Raw genomic sequence first — 23,640 nt, forward strand, 5'->3', positions numbered from 1 at the left:
ATGGATACTTTTTAGAAGTCAAATTTGGGGACAACCCATAAAATAATATTAGAAACAATTTTACAAATAAACTTTATATGTAGTAGAAAAAACAAATACCTCAAGAGAGATAGTCCAATTTTTGAACGACTTGATATAGTGTTGGAAACTTGTTTCATGTAGGCTGAACTGCATTTTTACATATACAGTCCAGAAAGTGTAAAGCATCCATCTTAAAGATGGATGCAAGTAAGTGTTTCATCCAAACACAATGGAAATTAATGATTCAAATGTTTTCTTACTAGAATTATTATTTTTAGTTTTTAAAATTTATTTATTTATATTCATAATCTCCGTATTAGAGATTACATGTCCTAAAAACTTAAGTCTTGAAATCCATCTCAACAAATAGATTTATTAAGATGCCTGCATTTCTACATATATATGGGCTTGCCCACATAGAAACTGGTCCTATAATGTTACAAAACTCAAAATTTAAAATTTTCTTTTAAAAATAATCATCTAATACTTATTAAATGGTCACAAAATTTTAGACTGAAACAATCAACTCTGCTAGGTATTTTGATCGAGGGGGGCAGATGCATAATAATCAATGTTATCAAATTCACTTTGCTTCGGCCGAAGAGGCCGAAGCTTTCGGATATTAAGCATAAATCAAAGCAAAGAGAAACGTGGTGCTGTTGCTTCGGCGTGATTCGATCTGCTTCGGCCAAAGCTTCGTTCAGAAAAAAATACCTATATATAAACATTTTTTTTAATTTTTAAAGTTTTTAAATTTTTTTATTATTTTGATATGTTTTATTATTTTTATATATAAATACCAAATTTATTTATATCAAATTAAAAAAAATTCAAAGTCTCCACTAAAGTACCAAATTGTTTCATTTTTCTCGTAACAAAAATAAAGCATATTAATGCTATTTATTTACCGTATCATGAATTCGCCCGATCCTTAAGTCGTCGAGCTATCCGTTTCACCGGTCCCTGCAGTAAAACAACCATGGCTCAGTGCAGCGGTCGCTGGAATGTTGATGTTATTTCCTTCCAAAACCGGGCAAATCAGCAACGGAGGTCAAAGCTCAAAAATCCACAAAGCAAAATGACTGAACACTGTGGCACATGTACCATGCGGCCTGTAGAACGAAGGGCCGCCTCCTCTCAGCTCCATCTCCTCCTCCTCCTCCTCCTCCTTCTCCTCCTCCTCGTCCGCAACCCCTGTTCCCGCCCTCCTCTTTCCCAATACCCCGCCTTCAACTTACTTCAGGTACTCTCTCTCTCTATCCATGCCCCACCACCCTCTCTCTCTCTCTGACCCACCCTATTCCCCATTTCTCTTTCTTTCCATGCCCCACCACTCTCCCTCCCTCTCTCTCTCTATATGTTTCTCTGGTTCTCTGTGGAATTTTTCATTATTTGTTTATTCCTCTCTATTTTCTCTTTGTTTAGTTGAGCAATGATATTAATAGTAGTAAAGGGGTATCAGAGAAGAAACGAATTTTCACTTTGGGTTGACCTAATGCATTTTCTTCTTGTCCTGCCGTAACTTCGTATATATGCCTATTGATTTTCTTCTTTGTGGAAGTTGACTTTAACATATCCTGCATTCATACGTTCAAAGAAATATGTACATATATTTTACACTCAGAATAGAAAAATGTGAGCCGCGTATACTAACAAGGAGAAAAAAGAAACTGGTTTCCTAGATGTGAGTTGATATTGATATTGATAGTGCTTCTAACTTCTAGTAATGTGTAACTGGGGAAGGAAAACAGAAACTGATTGTGTAATAAGTTTGATTGTCTTTTTTTTTTTTTTTTGCTTTTAGGCTCAGAATTAGGGTAATGTCATTCCTTCTATAGATGATCAAGAAAACAAAAATGTTATTCTTTGTTTGGACTTACAAACAAGAAGAAAAAAAAGGAAAAAATGACATTCATTTGTGATTATGATGATGCTTTGCTTTTGGTTTTAATTCTTTGGACATGAAGTACTAAAACTTGTGAAAACTACTAAATTTGATCTGGCCTTTTCTTTTTGTGATTATCACATTTTTGTTCTTTGGATTTGAAATGCCACAGGGTCTAGTGACGAGAATGAAAACAAAGGTTATTGGTTATTTCAATGTTACTTTTTGTATTATTTTCTCTCTAGGCTAGTAGGGTTTGCCCCGGCGGCCCCCCAGTTATTAATCTCAAATATTATGTACAACAGGTCGAAGACTATTTGCTCGATAGTTTGTTGTCCAAATGTGAGGACGAGTACAAGAGTTCGTATCGTGATGCCTAACTCTATACTCTAGCATAAGAGATTCTGTGATGTGCTACTACTTTGCTTGTCATTTAGATTTTGACTTTTTTGGGCTTTTGGGGCTTTCAAGATTCTGCCAGTAGTATTATTATTATTAATTTTCTTTTTTGATAAAGTTAACTGTATCATTAAAAAAGAAGTAGTATGTACATGTGTTAGGAGCATCCCATACAAACTTGGGACCTACCGGAGCACTGACGGGTCTAGGTGATCCCTCTACAGAAGCAACAGGAAAGGACAACAGTCCAGTGCTGTGACATCAAAAAGTTGGCACAGCCAAATGGTGAAAGGGTTTGTAAAACACCCTTTTTTACAACATGAATACAAGTGGTGAGCAAAACTGGGAGAGGAAATCTGCAGCTAACTTCAAGGAGGTCCAAGACTGTTTGTAAGATCGGCTCCGTCATTGGCCATGAGATGTGCGAGCTCATTGGACGTCCTGAAGATATGCCTCCATGAGATGCTGATATCCCTGCAAATGAATTCAATCTCATCAAAGATCGAAGCTATGTACCAAGTTGGTGTAGACTTTCTAGAAGCCCAAGAAATAATATTGTATGCGTCCCCTTCAACTATCAAGTGAGATCCCCAAGAGGGGTTTAAGAGCTTGAGCCCCATCAACAGTGCCATTGCTTCAGCACGTTGTGAGTCCGTGTGGCCTAGGGGTTCGGCAGACGTAAGTAAAATATTCCTCTCGTGATCTCGGAAGACTCCACCGGCCCCAGCGGGGCCTGGATTGCCCTTTGAGCAACCATCAAAATTAAGTTTGATAGTTCCCCTCGGAGGTGGTTGCCAGTAATTGGATTTTTGAGTTTTCCGCTGCTGATGAAATAGGATATTATCCCAGTGGCTTAGAAAAAAGTTTGTAGGTGTACCAGCGATGACTTTGTGATTGGTTGCCCAAAAGGTAACCAAGGTCTTGACTTTGTGGAGAAGTGCAGGCCACTGTCGAAGAGTCCCTGAAATATCCTATTATTCCTTTCTATCCAAATAACCCATATAAGCGCAGCAGTGGAAGCCTTCCATATAATTTTTCCAGCTTTGGGCCAGGGCTTGGGGAAATCTGTGGATAAAAGGGATTCTGCCAGTATTATTGCAAAGGATATCTCTTCCATTTCTTCTTATCTTTTTCTGTCTTTTTCTCTTTTTATTTTTTATATGCTACCTAGTCTTTCTTTAGGCATATATTTAAAGCATGTTCATTATTATTAGTAGTATGTGCTTCTTGGTAGCATATGGACTGAGTTTTCACATTTGCGATGAGGGCCATCAGTTGCTAAACTCTGAGTAGCACACTGTTCTTCGTCCTCAAAGGTGCTAATGGTATACGCAACGAACTCGTAGCATTCATTACCATTTCTATATATAGCATGGTGGTGCTTGTAGCATCTTGTGGTGTTATTGTATATCTTTACTATTTTGGTGCTTTAATTTGGTCTTTTACGGAGTATAATATTTGACCTCAGGCTGGAATTGTTTTGAAATTCGTTGCCCCCCAAACATACTTGCTCATTTATCCCAAATTTGAACCATCCAATGTGTTGAAAGAATCAGATTTGAAGTTTTAAAGGGCTAATGAGGTGGCTGGATCTGGATCTAAGCTTGATCTAGCCAATGGGAAGCCGATGTTTTCGGGTGGCCAGTGATTTAGGGCATCTGTGGCTGACAGAGGAGATTCCAGCACTGGATTGTTAATGAAATTTGCTTCCTGATTTTCAAGCAAACTCTCATCTGTTCCTATTTTCCTGGCAAAGACTCCCTCTTCTTGTTTCCCAAGACTTTTGGACTGGTTTTCTTTTGTATATATTGATAATTTTTTGCACTGAAAATTTCATGGTTCTCTAAGGAAGTTTTTCCACCATCTTTTGGGCTTTCTTAGTGTAACTCCTTTCTCTTATCCTGCTGGAATGGAGTGCCCTCCAACTTTTTGGTGGCTGCTCTGTAACATTTTCAAACACAACCTCTGGAAATTTCTACTATGTTTTGAGTTCCTTTAGCCCATCAAATCCATCTAGTTCTTCTCCTTGGATTTGATTTTCTCTTTGCTAGGAGAGCTCTTTTGCCTCTGTTTATTTATAGCCACCTTAGGTTAATCCTCTTTCAACTGTGACTCCGGCACTTCATCCAGTGCTGAAATTGCAAAGGTGAGGATGACATGGAAACAGAGGTTTCACTATTTTCTTGGATTCGTTTGAGCTCTTGTATTTCTGGTTGACAGACCTCCATTCCTGCCCTCATATCGAATCTGTTCCCTTTCCTTTGTCTGTTTTGGTTTTTCTCAAATTTCTGCAACAGGGTTCACTGGAACCTCTTTGTGTGTGCAGGAAGCTTCTTCATGACCCATAGAGAAAACTTGGGTGTTTAGTTCATTATCAGAATCTACCATTGTAGAGATGAACCAGGTTAAATTTTTATAACAGACTCCAGCACATGCTAATTGCTTTCCTTGGTCGCAGTATCCATGGATATTGGCTTCCCAATAGCAGCAGCAATACAATCCAATGATTTGGGTCATTAACAGTATTGATGTTGATCTAGTAAGTCAGCCTTATGGGAATCTATTTGAGTTTGTAATCTGGGGAAGTTTGCCTTTATTCAAAGTGCATGTAACAGATGCCAGTGAACGAGGGTCCCGCACTTTCCATTTTAACAAAATTATCCTAATTTGTGAACTTGAAAATGAATGAGATTTACCTTTAGAAATGATTTCAAAGTGATGAGTTATCTTCAAGGTTTGTCAAATTCATTGAACCATAAGGCTCCACTAAGGATGTCTCTCCAAGAAATAGCCCATCAAGCAGTTTATTGAATTTGTCCATTGTGTGTTGAACCTCTTTTTTGTCAAGGGATATACAACTTTTGCTATCAACAATCTGTGGAGAAGGATAAGAACAGCAGGGAAGACTGGGTTTGAATCAGATTGCAGAACTTCAGAGAATGATTTGGCTTTCGACCAAGGAGAACATGGGTGCTTTCCTCTTTCCAGAACACACTTGCAGCAACCCAAGCATTGGCCTGGTCGGAGGTTCAATATTGGATACATATTCTGACGCATTTGCTCTTAGAGTGATTTTGAAGAGGATTGAGACGATGGAGGGATTGGGAAATGGTGGTGGCTGGTGTTGATAGTTACTGGCTGGCAAGCAGGTGGTGGTGGATGTCTTTGGAATGGGGGAAGGGGAGGGGAGTCTCTATCTCTTAGCTCCATCCCATTGTTTGTTTGTGTGTGTGCTTGTGTTGTGGCCTATATGGTTACCATTATCTAGGGTTATTTTCTTTGGGTTTTTGGTTTTCTTTCCTTGGATCATTTACCAGAGTTTATTAGAGAACCATCACAATACAAGACCCCAAAATAAACATGTCAAGTCAATGACAAGGAGACATCTCTGTAGCCGATATTAAACCCTTCACCAGAAGGCTACCCTGTAGCAGTCACTTCTTTCAAGGGCATCTGCCACATCATTAGCTTCCCTTGCTACAATTTGGAAGGAATATACTCAAATTATGAATATTATAAACCTCATAAAAAATATAGCAAGTCCTTACTAGAGAGGCATGTTTTCTTTCCTTGCGTACCTTATAACACTAAGGCAATCCGGTTCTGCTATGTCTAGTGTCTCATGCTTCACCACATGAAGCTTGAAACCCACAAAGATCGATATTGCATTTACAAAGTAAGAGTTACACGCACCCAGTAGTTCAGAGATTTAGACTACAACCTGCCCATCTGCATCTCATCTCTTTTAGTTTCTAAGCGCCTAGCAGGTACCCAGACCAACTCGGGTTCATTCAGATGTTCACGATTGAGGAGAATCACCCCCTATTGTAGTCACTTGGGAGATTTAATAGCCATCAAAGGGGAAACTCTTCTCTAGCTACCAAAAAACAAAAAACTCTTCTCTAGCTATGCTCATCAATTTCAGGCTTGCTTTTTGGCACATACCTAGTAGCTTGGAGCTAGGGTTTGACAAAGAAAAAGATTGGGAAGATCCAAAATTGCATAAAGATTAAAAAGCGAGAGATAAAAGAAGGAGCACATGCTGCTCCAGGGTTTTGAATAAAGTCCAGAACATGATACTTCCTTATGCTTGATAAGAAAATCTTTGTATAAGAAAACCTAAACAAGAGTTAATCTTGGCCATCTAACTAATCTTATCCTGGCCATTTACTATAATAGACTTAAGTGATTAAATAGACAAAAGAATTTAGAAATTACTATTCATGCCCTTAAGGAAATAAATGACTCAAGAAATAAATAAAATATATAAAAGGACAGACTTAATGACTAGGGTCTTCCTCTAAACTTTAAGCTTGTCTCTCTTATCTAGATACTCAAGAGTAGTATTCTAGCATCAGCCCCCCTTCCTTAGAAGCATTCGCCCTCGAATACGACGACTCGTCGTTGGAGGTATGACCATGATATGGAATGAGATGCTTGAAATTAAAACTTTGGAAGTGCGAATGTAGCTGGGAAGCTTCAATTTTAGGCATTATCATTAATCTTCTGCACCACTTCGCATGGTTCAATCTTGTGCTGGCTCAACTTATGAGCCATGAACAAGCATAGGAGGGAAGAATCTTGAATCACTTCCAATCATACGTCCTCGGAGAGTGCAATGCCGGTGCAAAGATTACTGCCAAACCCACGTTTCACAGCTTTAACATGTGCTTGCTTAATTGCTTCCATACTCTCCAATTGTCCACTACACCATATTGATGCAACAATACCAGCAAGGGTGGATTGAGAAGACCAAAAGCCAGAGTATTTCATCTTTTGGAAACATTGTAACTCGACTTTAAAGATATACAATTCAAAACAACTAGAGATCAATGTTTTCCAGGTTATGTTCCCTCTCGTATACATCTTATCCATCATGTTTTGTGTAAATGAAAACTAACACTGGTGCGATGCAAGCACACAACACTATCGATCATAGACATACCTAAGGAAAACTCTGCTCTTAGAGTGGAAGAAAATCTTTGAACTTTAAGGCTTGCTTTTGCTGAATTTTGTGAGGTCGAGATGCAAATATTAGGTTCCTTAGGCTTAGGTTTTAGGGAAAGATGATAAGGATTAGATTTGGTTATTCCATCAAAGCAGAGCAGAGTCAGCCTGAGTTCTCTCATAAAGAATGACTTCAACAACCCTTTTGGAGAGAATCTCCTATATTAAACTCATCAATTGAGAGATCAGGAGAAAATACGTTGAACTCTTTGGTGTGAACCTTATGTGATACCCCAAATTCAGGTAAAACTCGAAGAAGAAAAACATTAGGATCATTACATCCATCAACACCATTCTCCTCGCTACTTTCTTTGGGACTAAAAAATCAATTACCTTCAATATTTTGGGAATAACTCCTAGACATCCACCCTATTCTTCTTCAAGAATAGGAGCATCCACAAAATCCTCTCCAATGGTAGGATCATCTTCTTAATCCTCTTTATGGATTGGATCACCATTAAAGCTATGATCTCCCACGTCCTTCACAACACCCAAATCTTCATCTAGGTACTTGTCAAAGACTCGTTGTTAGTCCCAGTCCACGACGTGTTGATCTTGAGAACCATTTGCTAAAAAGAAAGTTTTTGCATGGTTGTCCTTGGATAGACTTCCATAACACTCCGAGATCTCAACCTTGAGAGTGGTTTCCTACCTCCTACTATCCCTATCAGTACTATCAGCTACCTCTCTCCTTGAAGATTGATCATTGAAGGGATTCATGGGTTCCACATTTGCCTCAATCTCATCATTCTGAGACGGGGGTTCCATCTGCACCAAACGCAGAGCTAGGACTTCGACCAATCACCTCAGATCTACAGTCCTTTTTTGCAATTTAGCATCAAAGGCTTCTATGAATTACTACTTTTCCTCTATGTGGAGGCATGGTTGTTGATCTAGGACACAAAAATCGATGTTACAATACCATCTGTACAGTGCTACGATACCATCCGAACATTGTATGGTATCGTCTGTGCTATAGTACTATCTATACAGACTGTCAGACTCTGATACCAACCTAGCACAGACCTAGTAGCTTGGAGCTAGGGTTTTAGCAAAGAAGAAATAGGGAAGATCCAAAGTTAAAGAAAGATTAAAAAATCATTGATAAAAGAATGGGTACTTATTGCTCTAGGGTTTTGAATAAAGTCCATAACACGATGTTTCTTTTATGTTTGATTACATATCTTTATTAGAAAACTCTAAACAAGACTTAATCTTGACCATCCTACTAATCTAATCATGAATATTCATTATAAAAAACTTTAAGTGAATAAAAAGACTTTCTGGAAATTACTACTTGTCACTCAATAAATAAAATATCTCAAAAAATAATAAAAAATATAAAAGAACATATTTAATGACTAGTTGCTCTCGTGTGGTTCCTCCAGTAAATTTCAACTTGTCTCTCTTATCTAGTTACTAGAGAGCAGTATTCTGGGCTGCATCACTCTTAGAGGACCTTGATTCTTAATTAGCGACTTTCTAAAGATAAGATTATTATATTCCATAAAAGTTCCTGAATAAGAGGTGGTAAACGTAGTTATTAGGATCTTCTCTTGAGGGTTTGCTTCTGCACGATTTCATTCCGACGATCTGAAACATGGGATCATATATGGGGATTCCTTGATATTAAGGATCTCAATTAGGGAAATGAAAGATCTTGATCCTATGTTAATGGGACCCAGATTCCCATACCAAAAATCATCGTGTCATGAGTAAGCGGAACCGTGATTCCACCAACACGGAATCAAGTATCCTATGCATTGGGTGCGAGTTTCAACGACACATTTTTTGGGTTCATATACAATGGAGTGTGGATCTACAACTTTTATGAGCTACAAACTTTCTAAATGCCATTATTTCCTGTATATTTTATAGTTCACAACTTTACGCACCTTGTGAAATGTGACTTCTGTCTAGTTTCAAAGAAAGGAAGAAGTTGGAATTATGATAAGAGTCCATAAAAGGAATTTGAAGAGAATAAGAAATCCATAAAAGTCTCTAGTGAATGTATCTCTTCACCAGCTGTTGAGAGAGCTAGAGAGAGAGGGAATGAGAGAGATCATGGCCAAGGAGTTTATGAAGAATTATATGGCCATATTGCTTTCTGTATCATGACTCATTTTTTAAATCTTACTCCCTTGATAACCAAAAGTCCAATAGATTTTCTATGATGATTCTTGTTTACCTTGATACTTTTGTTTGTGAATTTGGAAAAAGTTAAAATATTGTTAAATAGAACTCACTGCCAAATTACAATACAACGGATAATTGAACTTTGGGAACCTCGATCCTAACATGGTAGACTGCAATCCCATCCCATAGGGGATTCACTCCTTTGCAGATATGGCACTCGATCCCTAAAAGTCAGGGATCTCGATCCCTACATTTTCCAATCTACGGAAAATGTTCCCTCGACCACAGAACTTTGATTCTTCCTCTCTCCGCTCTTCTACTCTCGACCCCGAAGCTTTTTTCTCTCCTCCCCTGGTAATTATGGTGGCAAATATCTTCCATGGTATCGTCCCTTCCCTTAAAGGGTTTGGAGAACCAACCCCGCATAAAATGTGCGTGTTTAATTTCCACAATAGAAGGTCTATCCATGTCATTCTAGAATTAAAGCATGTGACCACCTGGCTCTCTCAACATTGCAATTCATGAGTAGGTGGTGGAACAAGCTTGTTCTTGTCTTGGTACACAAAACATGCTAGGGCTTTGTAAGCCCCTATGTAGAATATTATCCGTTGTTACGGTACTGCTGCATATATGCCACCCAAATTCCACAATCCTATATGGTGTTGGCTCCCAAGAGTCTTGACACCAGCCTATTTGTGGTCTTAGCTGCCAATGTTCTATGAGCTCTTGACATGAAAATCCCTCAGATCTCCTTGGTCTATAGCCTTATATTGCATTTGCTACTTGGAATATAGTCTTTGTCGCAAAACCCCCCGAGGGTCCACAAAATTCCTACCTCTGAATCTTAATATCTCTTTGAAATATTAGACACATTGTTGCCTGCCCTGTAACCAGTGTCTTCTGTACATATTTTAGCCGCTTGCCTTGGTTATGTTGTCAGTCTGATTAGGATAGTGAAGACTCCCTTAAACCCTTTGGTCTACCATCGCACCCAAAAGACTGCAAACTTTGATATAGTCGAATTTTTTTTTATTCTTAGTGTACTGGTATTAATAGAAGAGTAATGATCCTATACGACCCTCCCCCACCCATGTGTGTAGGACCCCAAAGGATCACCATTAAATTTGGCATGGATCTCTGGAAAAGTTATCACATGGGTGTGGGACTCGACATTTTTAGAGATCCGTGCCAAATTTAATGGTGATCCTTTGGGGTCCTACATACATGGGTGGGGGAGGGTTCTATAGGATCATTTCTCTTAATAGAAATACTGAAAATATGACATGGATATTATGCGTTATAATATGGCATATGTAGGTATTAAATTGTTAAATACCTGGGAATTAAGCTGTGACTTGATTGGTTTAGTGTTTATGATTGCAGCACTACGTCCTAGATTCAAATACCATGTCCTTTAAAAATGTGTTGGATGCACATGTTCTGTGTACCATATAAGTTGTATTAGATAAGTATCAATGTATTAGATAGGATACACATGTCCATATCATTTGCTCGATTTCGAGCAATGTCAACTCGTATCTCCTTTATCTGTATCCATGTCCATCTTTTTATCCTTAGCTGGTAATCAACCTTGTCCGTATCAAAGCTTACAAATTCTAGCTAGCTTTCCTTGTGTCTAGAGTCCAGTCACTGATGATGGGTGAAATCATTGAAACTAGGCTTGTTAGCTTCCTTTTTTATTTCAATCAATTCATTAGTTTTTTTTTTTTAGTGATCTTCTTGACTTTTTCTTGGAACTAATTTGAATCTTGAACCCTCACACTCCTCATGTCGATTCGCTATCTCATGGAAAAGCATCTCATTCCTATATTTTAATTGGTTGAATACCATGTTATGCTATGCCTTGTACTTGATTTTATTCCCTTGGAAGGTTTTTGGTGAGGAGAAAGCCAACAACCTCTCCTACCTCACAAGAGAAGGGCCATACTTTCATGAATTCCTTGAGGCTAAAACACTTGGTCCTATATTGCCAAATACAAAAGGACATGGCCAAAACACATGGGAAAGTACATCTAGAAGCATGTGCATATGGTCAGACCAGGCTTTTTAAGTCATTGACTGTCATCCCTGGGCACCTCGTTCCAGTATGCCCAGATGAGAAATCAATGCAACTTAGATATTGATGGATCCCTCCCAATTCTTGACCATTGTCTATGTGAATTTGATAAATGACTGTCATCCCTGGGCACCTTTGTTCCAGTAAGCCCAGATGAGAAATCAATGCAGCCTAGATATTACTGGATCCCTCACTCTATTGCAGTCTGAAGGCCATGTAGTTCCACTCAGTACTGCTTTCTACCTGGGTCATTTGGCCCATACATGGTTGTGTATACGGTTGTCAATATGCACATTCGGTCATCCTTGAAAGTGCACTCCTTATTTAGCCCTTCTCCAGAAGCACGTGATGGCAGGACAACCCAATCTATTTTATTGCACTGTCAGTCTTTTAACTTGGCAGCAAACTGAGTTTTAGGGTACCCTTTGGTAAGGACATTTTTCCTTATTTCTTTTTATCCTGTCAAATTCTTAGAGGGCCTAGGTCCCTTAATTATATTTTGGGCCAATCAGAGGGACTATTAATTATCTTCTTATGACTTGAACCAATGCTCTTTTTCGGCAATTTTATACAAACTTCTGGTTTGTTTGGTTACTTTTTCATAAATTTATTGTATGCTTGTTCATATTTATTTTTTCTAAACTGTGGTTATTTAAATTGGTTGATTTTAAGATTTGCCTACTTTATGTTTTTTTGTAGATTTTCTTGTTGAACAGCACTTTTTAAAGGAGACTTTTTTTTATTTTAAAAATTGTTAGTCGTTCAGTGTTTGGTGACTATTTGGTAGCTTATTTGGACTTTGTTTATACGAGAGCAGTTTGTAATGTATTGATATAGCAATATGCATATAATTAATATTATGTACATATAGTTGTGCACATAACCTGTATTGTTTTGAGTAAACGAGAGTTCTTTTCAATTGTGTAAACATATGCGTTGTTTCTACATTTTTTGTAGAACTAAAGATATGACTGTATTTGTAGATTTCAAGGGATTTGTCTTATTATCTGAGCTCTCTGGTAGAAGATTTGAATTAAGCAGTCTTGAATTTGAGAAGCTTCATATAGAAATGTAAGTGGCATGGGCAAACTTAGGTGATATAAGATTCTGGGGAGACAAGTTTGAGAGAATGGAATCGACTGTTCCTGTATCTGGAGACACTTCTAATAGTAATGTGCGTGCTTTGAGTAATGTTGAGGCGATAGATGACTCTGGGGAAAATGAGCACTTGCATGCCAATAATGAAGTTGAGCACTCGCAGGAGGACAGGAATGACAAGATGGGGAAAAATTCACCAGGGAATGCAACAATTGATTGTGAAGTTCGTAGAAATATGGAGCCATTTGAAGGCATGGTATTTGAATCTGAAGAAGCAGTGAGGGCCTTTTATAATGAATATGCACGGCAGATGGGTTTTGGCATCCGCATCTATGGCAATCGCCGTGCAAAGAATGGTCAGAATGTCAGTCAATACTATGTGTGCTCTAGGCAAGGTCACCGAGGAAAAAAGTACCTAATGAGTGAGAATCCACGACCACATACGAGAGAAGGGTGCAAAGCGAGGATTTATGCTAAGAGAGTGGAGTCTGGACAATGGGTCATTAAAAAGTTTTTTAAGGAGCATTCTCATGCAATGGTCTCTCCTTCCAATGTTGTGCTTCTTCGATCTCATAGGCGTGCAGCTAACAGAGCAAAAAACTTAAACTTCATTGGCGCTTTTGACAAAGAACTCGAGAACCAAGTTGAAAACAAGAGTCGAGAATGCAATATGCAAGAGCAAGATGATAACTCTCATGAGCCTTTGACCTTGCGATACATTGATCTACGTGATCATGCCCTTAAAGTTGTGGCGGAGGGGGCCACAACTGCAGAGAGCTACCGTTTTGCCATGCGTGGTATACAAAAGCTTTTGCAAGACGTCATTGCCAACAAATTGAGGACATTCACACAAAATGGTGGTGTTCAAGGAGATAATACTTACAAAGTAAGTCAACCAGCTTCTATTAATGAGAATGTGACTCTGGGGGATCCTCAACATACAAACAAAACAGGGTGCCCTCCAACTACTAATCTGAATCTCGGTTGGGAGAATGCATCAAAGAAGCGAAAGACATGTGTTAATTGCAAGCAGCAAGGTCATGACAAGCGCACTTGTTCAAGGTAACAGCGTGAAATGCTGCTGTTAGAACTTTTTCCCATGTTTCTTGTTTTCTTTGAGGGGGGTTTCCAACTACTGATAATGGAAAATATTATCGTCTATATTTATACATTGTTTCTCAGGTGGACTTCTAACAATGCTGTGGCTGTCCCAATGAGTGCCATTCCTGAGCATGAACTTGACCCTAGCTCCACGGTATAACCCACTGCATATGTTCAAATTGACTCTTTTTAACTGTTAAAGAATTACAAACTGTTCACATTGGCAACTATCAATTGCCTGCAGTTTTAGATGAGTTTTATTTTTCAATTTTTATTTTTATTTCTTTGCAGGTTGCTTTTGGAGGATTTCAGAGATTTGGGTTTGGAGCATGACGCAGAAAGATAAATATTGTGGATAAAGGTATGAGAGAATAAGGCGGTATTCTCTTTTTAAAGATGAATATATCGGTGGTAATTGATTTTCTTTGATATGTCCGCTATGCACGCATTACCTTCCCTTTTCTTGCCTGATTTGTTTGTCTTTTCCATAAATGGATATAAACATTACTCATCATCATCATCATCATAGCCTATTCCCAATTAATTGGGGAATCCTGTTCCGCCATTCTGGTCTATTAAGGCCATACCCTCAATGAGGCCATAAGTCCTCATATCTTTTCGTACTACTTCCAACCACGTCTTTTTTAGCCGACCCTTTGCCCTTTTCAATCCTTCTGCTTGAATTAATTCGCATCTCCTAACATGTGTTGTACTGGGTCGACGCCACACATCGCCAGCCCACCTAAGTCTACTTTTTCTCATCTTATCGCCTATTGGTGCCACACCTAAACTTTTTCGAATGGATTCATTTCGAATTCTATCCCTTCTTGTCTTGCCACTCATCCATCTCAACATCCTCATCTCAACTACACTCATTTTATGGGAGATATAAACATTACTAACAAAAGAAATTAACATCATGAAAGAAAATTGATCTTTACATATTTAACACAGTAATTGTCATGATAACTACTCCATGGAAATGGAAGAAGCTTTTTTGATGGAAGTCATATGATTGTTTAGTTTAGTATCTCATTCCTCTATTCTTGCATAGTACACAACTACAATCAGTGGCAACATGGCTAATTTTCTCCCTCTAGCTTTCTGTAAATTTTATTTTTACCATTAATTAATGTGGACCTGTAGAATGTCCTTGAATTGATCTCTAGAAGCGCAAATAAATTGGTGTGAGGATGCTTTTTTTTTTGTTATTTGTTTTGGTCCCCACCCCTACATTTCTTATTTAGAATGCTTAATTTTTCTCTCTCTGGCTGTAAGTGATGTTTATATTTTGGAATGATAGGCTTTTGTTTTGATTCTATTGTCAGATTAATTGTCTTCATCATGATATTGTGCCTTAAGCATCCATTCCTTCGTTCACGAGTTTCCATTCTGTGTAAAACCAGTGTTATAAAATTGGATCTGTGGGTCAAATTGCCCATCCACAGGTTCCAAGCCAGTGGAGCTGACTCATCGAGCTGGTTCGTCGGGCTCAACTAACTCAATGAAATTAAAAAAAATTTAAAATTTAAATCTTGGTTGCTTAAAATTTTTAAACGAGGTTTAGGATTGTCGAATCAATCTTAAAAAAACTGTTTCTGTGACATTGTACTCGTAGAAACATGATTTTTAGGAGGTGAGTCCCAAGTGGGGGACTTGGACCGGTCTCCTACCTGTTCCAAGCCAGCTCGGTCAGTTTTGAGCTGGCTTGGCAATTTTGAAAACACTGTGTAGAACTATGACTTTATATGTTACTAGTCAACAGCTGGTGTTATGTACAAGCACAACAATGAAACTACTATTTTTTTTTGTGGGAAAATATATAATGAGAATATTTACCTTTGGTACAAGGTGGTCAAAATTATTCTTGACCATTGGATGTGAAATTGGGTTGTTGCAATTATTTCATAGACAAAGCCCAAAGTTCAAAAGAAATTTTCTCAAACTTTGTGACACACTCAAATTTCACATCGGATGGTTGTAGGTAATTGGGACCTCCCTATACCAAAGGTAAATGGTCTCACTGTATACAAGGACCCGGTTTCTATGCGGCCAAGCCCGCATATGTACAAATGCGGGCCTATTGATAGATGGATTTTTGGACGTAATTTTTAAGGACATGTAATCTCTAACATAGAGATCATGAATATGAAAAATAAATAAAATTAAAAAACTAGAAATAATAACTCTAGAAAGAAAACATTGGAACTGTTAGTTTCCATTGTTTTTAGATGGAACACCTACTTGCATCCATCTTTAAGATGGATGCTTTACAATTTTTGGATTGCATATGTAGTCTGTGGTCCAACCCTCATGAAACAATTTTCCTGTATACAATCCCTTTCTTTTTTCTTTTTTTGTTTAGTTTTACACCTTTAAATAGCTGATCTCAAATAGTTGGGATAAGGTTCAGATGATGATGATGGTGAGTTTCACACTTCTAAATCATAAAAATTATTCCAAAATAATAAAACTTCTTAAACTTTGGAAAATAAGGTACGATATAATTTTTCCATCATTGGAAAATAAAAAATTAAGGAGTTCAAGATAATTTTGAGAATTTATTAGCAATCTGTTGTGTAAGGAGATAATCTGTTTATATGTTGGTTTGGATGTACCCAAAATTGCAACATTTTTGGATTGAAATCCAAAACTCTTGTGAAATAGATTTGAACCGTTTGGACGGCCACAAGATTTTGGGCCAGTTTGGATGTCAAATAAAAATAAATTATCCAATAAAAATATAGTTTTTCAAATACCAATTGCAAAAAATACCAAGTGTTTTTCTTTTTTTATAAAGCAGTTTGGGTGTGAAAATCTTTTTTTCTCTCTGCGATTCTCTCCCTCAGCAAGAAGGGTACAACTTTGCAATTAACGCTCTCTCTCACCTTGTTGTGTGTTTCTCCCTCCAACCTTGATGCAACCACAGATCCACGAGCAGAAGAATGGCGCAAACCGTAATGGTGAATTAAAGATCTCCTTGCTTCCCTCTTATCTTCTCCCCTTTAACAAGAGACTCAAGCTAACAAATCCTAATGGTGAATTAAAGATCTCCTTGCTTCTCTCTTCTCTTTTCCCCTTTAACAAGAGACCCAAGCTCCTGTTATTGTTGTTCTTCTTCGCTCATCTTCTCTGCCTTATTTGAGCTTCCTCTTTTACCTCTGTTTTGGAGGTACGATGAGCGTCTGCCCCTGGTTTAGAAAAGAGAGAGAGAGAGAGAGGGGAGGAGCTTGATCATTCTCGAGAGACAAATAGGCTTTAGTCCAGCCTGTTGTGGAACTTCTGTGAGCAAACAAAAACTCAAGTGGTTGTCTCTTTCAGAATTTCTTTGTGACAATTGATTTTCCTTTGAAGATTTTGCGTTGACGTAGTTTAGAGAGAGAGAGAGAGAGAGAGAGAGAGAGAGTAAGATAGTAGATTTGGGGTTTTGAGGTAGAGAGATAGTAGAATTGGGGTTTTTGAGGTAAAGAAAGAGAGTAGATTTGGAGTTTATGAGGTCGAGAGAGATAGTAGATTTGGGGTTTCTGTGGTTTCACGGTGTGGGTTGGTGGGTCACAAGGTGGGGTTTGCATGGGGGTGAGAGAACCGCACTTTCATAAAAAAAAAAATCAAGCCTGACTTGAATTTTTTTTTACAGTAATTGTTGCTTTGAGACTGCAGAATTTTTTATTTCAATCTAAAAATCTAGTAAAATCTTATGGTTGTCCAAATGGGTCAAATCTATTTCACAAGATTTTTGGAGTGCAATCCAAAAATATTGCAATTTTGGGTACATCCAAACTAGCACTACTATATTTTTAGATTGAAATAAAAAGTTCTGCAGTCTCAAGGCAAAAGTTACTGTAAAACAAAATTCAAGTCGGACTTGTTTTTTATTTATTTATGAAAGTGTGGCTCTCTCACCCCCATGCAAACCCCACGTTGTGACCCAACAATCCACACCTGAAACCTCAGAAACCCCAAATCTACTCTCTCTCTCAACCTCATAAACCCCAAATCTACTCTCTTTTTCTACCTCAGAAACCCCAAATCTACTCTCACTTTACCTCATAAACCCTAAATCTACTCTCTTTCTCTCTCTAAACTACATCAACCCGAAATCTTCCAAGGAAAATCAACTGTCACAAAGAAATTTTGAAGGAGACAACCACTGGAGTTTCTGTTTGCTTACAGAAGTTCCACAGCAGGTTGGACTAAAGCCTGTTTGTCTCTCTCGAGAATGACCAAGCTCCTCCCCTCTATATCGCTCACTTTTCTAAAACCAGGGGCAGATGCTCATCATACCTCCAAAACAGAGGTAAAAGAGGAAGCTCAAATAAGGCAGAGAAGATGAGAGAAGAAGAACAACAATAACAGGAGCTTGGGCCTCTTTTTAAAGGGGAGAAGAGAAGAGGGAAGCAAGGAAATTTTTAATTTACTATTGGGGTTTGCTAGCTTGGGTCTTTTGTTAAAGGGGAGAAGAGAAGAGGGAAGCAAGGAGATCTTTAATTCACCTTCACGGTTTGCTCCATTCTTCTGCTCATGGATTTGTGGTTGCATCAAGGTTAGAGGGAGAAACACGCAACGAGGTGAGAGAGAGCGTTAATTGCGTAGTTATCCCCTCCTTGTCGAGGGAGAGAATCGCAGCGAGAAAAATAGACTTTAACACCCAAACGGCTTTATAAGAAAAGAAAGAAGGCTTGGTTGTTTTTGCAATTGGTATTTGAAAAACTGTATTTTTATTGGATAACAATTTATTTGACATCCAAACTGGCCCTTAGTTTTAGGTTTTGGTAATTTCTTTAAAACTATATTACTTAATTTTTAGAAAGAATTGTTAAAAATCGAAGAACTAAAATTTGGCTTAATCCTCTTATGGAAACCTTATTTATTAGGCCTCTATTTTTATTACTTACATTAAATTGGCAAATCGTTTTATAGAATAAAATGTTCATAAGTAATGTAACAGAGTGTCATATTTCTTATTTCTTTGAGGAAAGATAATTTTTTTTAAAATGATAATTTATCTTAATCCTACATATGCCTAAAAACACATGCATAAAAATCCTATTTACTAAGGCTATATGGAGAGATTTCTTGCCCTAATTCTGAATACCTCTCATAATTGGGTTCTGAAGCAGCACTAAATCTATTTGTCTGACTCTGTCTAATAGGATATGACTAGATGATTTTCAATGTACGATGAAATCAATTGAAATGGGAGGATATGATTGCATAAGGTTGACAGCAAATGGATATAACAAGATATATGTAGGATAGATTGGATTGTAATGCTGAGAGTGTTTGAGATTTCATCTTGTGTTAGAAGGGTATGTGCAGGTCGCAGGATGGCTGAATCATTGGACTGCAATCTATTCTCCCTATAGATAATTCATTTACCAAAGTTTATGAGGCAGTCAGTGGGTAGCACCTCAGAGGGTTTCATCAGCCAAATTGAAACTAATTTTGAGTTACTAAATGATATTCGATGGTCTGCAATCTCTCTCTCTCTCTCTCTCTCTCTTGTATCGTGTACAAAATTTCCTGTAAACTTTTGTATCTTGTTTGGAATAGTTGTTGCTGCCCATGTTATATTAACTTGAGAATGCAAAATTGGGGTGACATGAATTCTCTGTGCTTTTAATGTTCATTTTCTTCATTCATCTAAGCTATTTCTTAGTTTTTGCAAGCTCCGAAATCCCAAATATTGGTTTTTTGCTTTTTACATTCTGACCTGTTAGAGAGATCTTGTGCTTATTCATTTTGTGGTTGCTGTGCACCTCACATCTTCGTTTATCATGTCCTCTCAACATCAAAACAGGGAGGGAGAGGGGGAGCACAGAGTTAGTCTGGCGTAATTTTTGTTTTGATGTTGTGCAAAGTTTGGTAGTGTAGTATGCTTATTGATTAGGGTTTCTTCATTTAGCAATTTAGCTTTTCATTTCAGGTTTTCGACCTCTAGTTCAAGACTAATGATTAATTCATATTGGATGCTCATGACAGTGCCTTAATTCCTCTACTGCAAAACTCAAGCATTCATTCTTCACAATTGGATCTTATGGAGGCACTTTTTTTCGGAGAAAAAAGAGGGCGGGGAAATGGGGGAATCAAATATTCAGTTGGGAAACCTATATTCTTAGTTATTTTCTTATTTATTGCTTTATCTGTTTGAAGGGGGAAATGAGATTAGATCATTGGAAAGGCAAAGCAACTCAGAATAAACCAAAAAAGAAGTTGGTTTATGAATTTGAATTCATCAGGTATTTCATTATGCACTGAAGATCAGTCGAGAAGTACGCATCTTCCTTATCAAAGCTGGAAGTAGAATAAAAATAATTAAAAAATAAAAGAAGTTTGTGTTCTCTGTTACATGATAGTGTGTAGACGATTGTTAGGAAAGATTTGTTTGACCTCTTATTTTTTAATCATGTATCTGGAATCTATCTCATCATCATCAAAGTTTTTTCTCAACTATTTGAGGCCAGCTCACGAAACTATTTGGGGCCAGCTCAAGAATCTTGGTCCATTATTATGCTCTATCAAGGGCCATGTCTTTAGTGATGTCATAAATCTCTATATCTTTTCTCGTTATTGCCAACCATATCTTTTTAGGCTTATCTTTTAACCTTTTTGAATCTTTCACTTAAGCCAACCCACACTTTCTAATATGTGTTGTACTGGGTTTGTGTTGCATATGACCAATCTACTTAAGTCTACTTGCTCTCATCTTATCACTTATTGGAGCCACATTTAATTTCTCCTTAGTGTAGTCATTTCGAATTTTAACCCTTTTGGTTTCGCAACTTACCTATCTCAACTTAGCTACACTTATCCTATGGGCATATTGTTTCTTGATTGCTCAATATACTGTCTAACATGTGTTGTACTGGGTTTGTGCTGCATACGACCAACCTACATAAGTCTATTGCTCTCATCTTATCACCTGTTGGAGCCACATCTAATTTCTCCTTAGTGTATTCATTTCGAATTTTAACGCTTTTGGTTTCGTAACTTACCTATCTCAACATCATCATCTTAGCTACACTTATCCTATGGGCATATTGTTTCTTGATTGCTCAATATAATGTCCAATAAAACAAAGTTGGTATCACAACTATTTTATAGAACTTCCCCTTCAGTTTCATTCGTATGCGGCGATCATATACCAATATACCAATGAAGCTGAAGAGGTGGACACATCTCAAAAATAAGGAGCTATAGAGATTTTAGGATAGATAACTATCTTTTGGGAGAGAGAGATAGAGCTTACCCATCTTTAGGGGAAAATAGTTAGAGAAAGAAGAAAGGAGCTATAGAGATTTTAGGATAGATAACTATCTTTTGGGAGAGAGAGATAGAGCTTACCCATCTTTAGGGGAAAATAGTTAGAGAAAGAAGAAAGTTGTATGTATCTATTTTAAGGAGAGAGAAAAAAGTAGAAAATTTTAGGAGTATGACAAGAAAAGCTCTAAAAAATATTAAAAAACTATCTTTAGGGGGATTTTACCAACTATAATATTATCACTAAAAAGTTTTTTTTTCTTAATCAAACTACTAGTGAGTTCACAAATCCAAGAGATACAAAGGGAGAGAGAGTGTGAGAAGGGAGGTATTGGGAGAGGGAGGGAGAGAGAGAAGGGCATAAAGAGGGACAAGATTATTGAGAGAAGGAAAGGATGGGGTTATGAAGAGTGATAACTTCCCATCTCTAGTGGAAAAAGGATAAGAAAGTTGAATATTTTAAGAGGATTAAAAAAATTTCTAAAATATTCAAATGCTATGTATTTGATTTTTTAAAATTGTTAAAGTGTATTTTTTAGAAATCATATTATACTTTATTTTATTTTGAGTGATCTGGTAGTATTGTAATTATGTGTAATAGGAAGTTATGGAACTACTACGTAGTTAGCAGTTACTGTTATAAATATGTAATTATTGTTGTACGTGGGTAGTTTTTGTAATAAATATGGTTGTAAGAACTTATGTTTAAAGAGAGATGTGTGGTGGAAAATTGGATCACATGTATCAAGGTTGTAATGCATATGTACCATTTTTTTAATTGAATAAATTGTTTGTTTCTTCCATTGTTTTTAATCTTTTTGGTGGTGAGTCTTGGGGTAGTATGACATTATTACACTAATTAAGAAGCCGATTGTTTCGGTGTTGTGGCATCTGTTTTTCTCCACATGGTATTAGAGCCACAAAGGTGGTGGTAATATTGTCTTGACTCCCACGGTGAAGAAGATCTATGGTCTTTTTGAAAATAAATTTGGGTGGAAGGTCGAAACATTTTAGTACTTAGTTGGGAACTCAACTCAAGGTGGTCTTTCTATTTCCCAGCTTCTTAAAGATAAAAAAATCTTGTTAAGATATCTCTATTATTGATATTGAATGAAGCAACACATCATTCATGGAGTAAGGAAGGAGTATGTTCCTTGTGTTATTTCTACTCAAGGGTGGGCTACACAGCCATCCTTGGTGGAGCTTAAGAATATCCTTGGTGGCTCATCAAATGTCTGGATATTCGATTTCAAGAAATGATGAAGATGATCGTATCACACTTAAGATCTAAATATTGTCTCATTTCTAGAAAATCACTTCTAAGTAGAACATTAAAATTGTTAAAGTGTATTTTCTAGAAATCATATTAGTTTTTATATTATTTTATTTGAGTGATGTAGTGAGGTTGTATTAATTATTTATATTAGGAAGTTATGGAACTATTACATGGTAAATAGATATTGTTGTAAATAGGTAGTTATGTTATCAATGAGTGATATTGTAGTAAATATGGTTGTAAGAACCACTATTTCAAGAGACGTGTGTGGTAACAAATTATGTCGTATGTATCAAGTTTGTAATACTTATATGTTCCTCTTTAATCGAATAAAAGTTATTTTTCTTCCACCTCATCTTGATTGTTATTCTTTAATCTCTTTGGTGGTAAGTCTTAGATCAGTGTGACATTATTACACTAATTGAGAAACATAATGTTTCTATATTGTGACATACTTCTTTCTCCACAAGATATAAGAGCCACAAAGGTAGTGATGACTCTCTTGGCGAAGAAATTCAATTGTCTTTTTTTTTTTTGGAAGAAAAATAATTTTTAACAGCTAGACATGGTTTCTTTTCAAGAAAATCATTTTAAGGGGGAATATTAAAATTGTTAAAGTATATTTTTAGAAATCATATTAATCTTTATTTTATTTTGAGAGATGTAGTGAGGTTGTATTTATTATCATATGTAGTCGAAAGTTATGGAACTACTAGGTGGTCAGTACTTATTACTGTAAATACATGGTTATTGTTGTAAGTGGAGAGTTATTGTAATAAATATGGTTGTAAGAACCTTTATTTAAAGAGAGATTTGTGAAGAAAATTTAGGTCATATGTATGAAGTTTGTAATGTTTAAATGAACTCTATTTTTCATCATAGAGTGAAAAGTTGTTTTTCTTTCACCTAATTTTGATTGTTCTTCCATCTATTTGGTGGTGAGTCTTAGGCTAATGTGACATTTTTAAACTTTTTGAGAAGTACATTGTCATAATATTGTGACATTCGTCTTGCTCTACATGGTATTAGAGCCATAAGGGTGGTGGTAATATTGTCTTGACTCCCTTGGTGAAGATTGATTGTCTTCTTAAAGACATATTCATGTGGAAGGTCAAATAGTTTTATTGTTGAGTTGGGAAATCAACTCAAGATGATATTTCTATTTCCTAATTCATCTTAAAGATCAAGAATCCGTGTTTAGATCAATCTTGTTGATATGGAAGAACCTCTTTTGGACGCGCAAATAAAGCGGCGTGTCATTCATGGGTTAAAGAGGGAGTATAATCCATCCCTATGTGACTTATATTCAATGGTGGGCTATGCAAATATCCTTGGTGGCTCATTGAATGTCTGGATTTTCGATTTCAGGAAGTGATCGAG

The 23,640-nt window shown here is 37.0% G+C and overlaps 1 protein-coding gene across 11 annotated transcripts; it reads left to right on the top strand.

Moving 5' to 3' along the window:
* Positions 1–894: 894 nt before the first annotated feature.
* Positions 895–20,174, top strand: LOC18437510 (uncharacterized). 11 transcript variants are annotated; one of them, XM_088865218.1, is made up of 6 exons: positions 1,020–1,264; positions 2,212–2,983; positions 12,509–13,685; positions 13,806–13,878; positions 14,016–14,085; positions 19,707–20,174. In XM_088865218.1, exons 3-5 carry the CDS (start codon positions 12,655–12,657, stop codon positions 14,055–14,057), a joined length of 1,146 nt encoding a protein of 381 aa, XP_088721344.1. In that variant the 5' UTR covers positions 1,020–1,264; positions 2,212–2,983; positions 12,509–12,654; the 3' UTR covers positions 14,058–14,085; positions 19,707–20,174. The 11 variants fall into 11 exon arrangements, with proteins under 11 accessions (XP_011624606.1, XP_020524875.1, XP_011624607.1 ...); XM_088865202.1 differs by having other exon boundaries at positions 2,212–2,266; XM_088865214.1 differs by lacking the exon at positions 19,707–20,174 and adding an exon at positions 19,033–19,331.
* The last annotated feature ends 3,466 nt before the right edge of the window (positions 20,175–23,640 follow it).

Source organism: Amborella trichopoda, chromosome 1 (assembly GCF_054954075.1).
Source record: "Amborella trichopoda isolate Santa Cruz 75 chromosome 1, AtrichopodaSantaCruz75HAP2 v2.0, whole genome shotgun sequence".
NCBI lineage: Eukaryota > Viridiplantae > Streptophyta > Magnoliopsida > Amborellales > Amborellaceae > Amborella > Amborella trichopoda.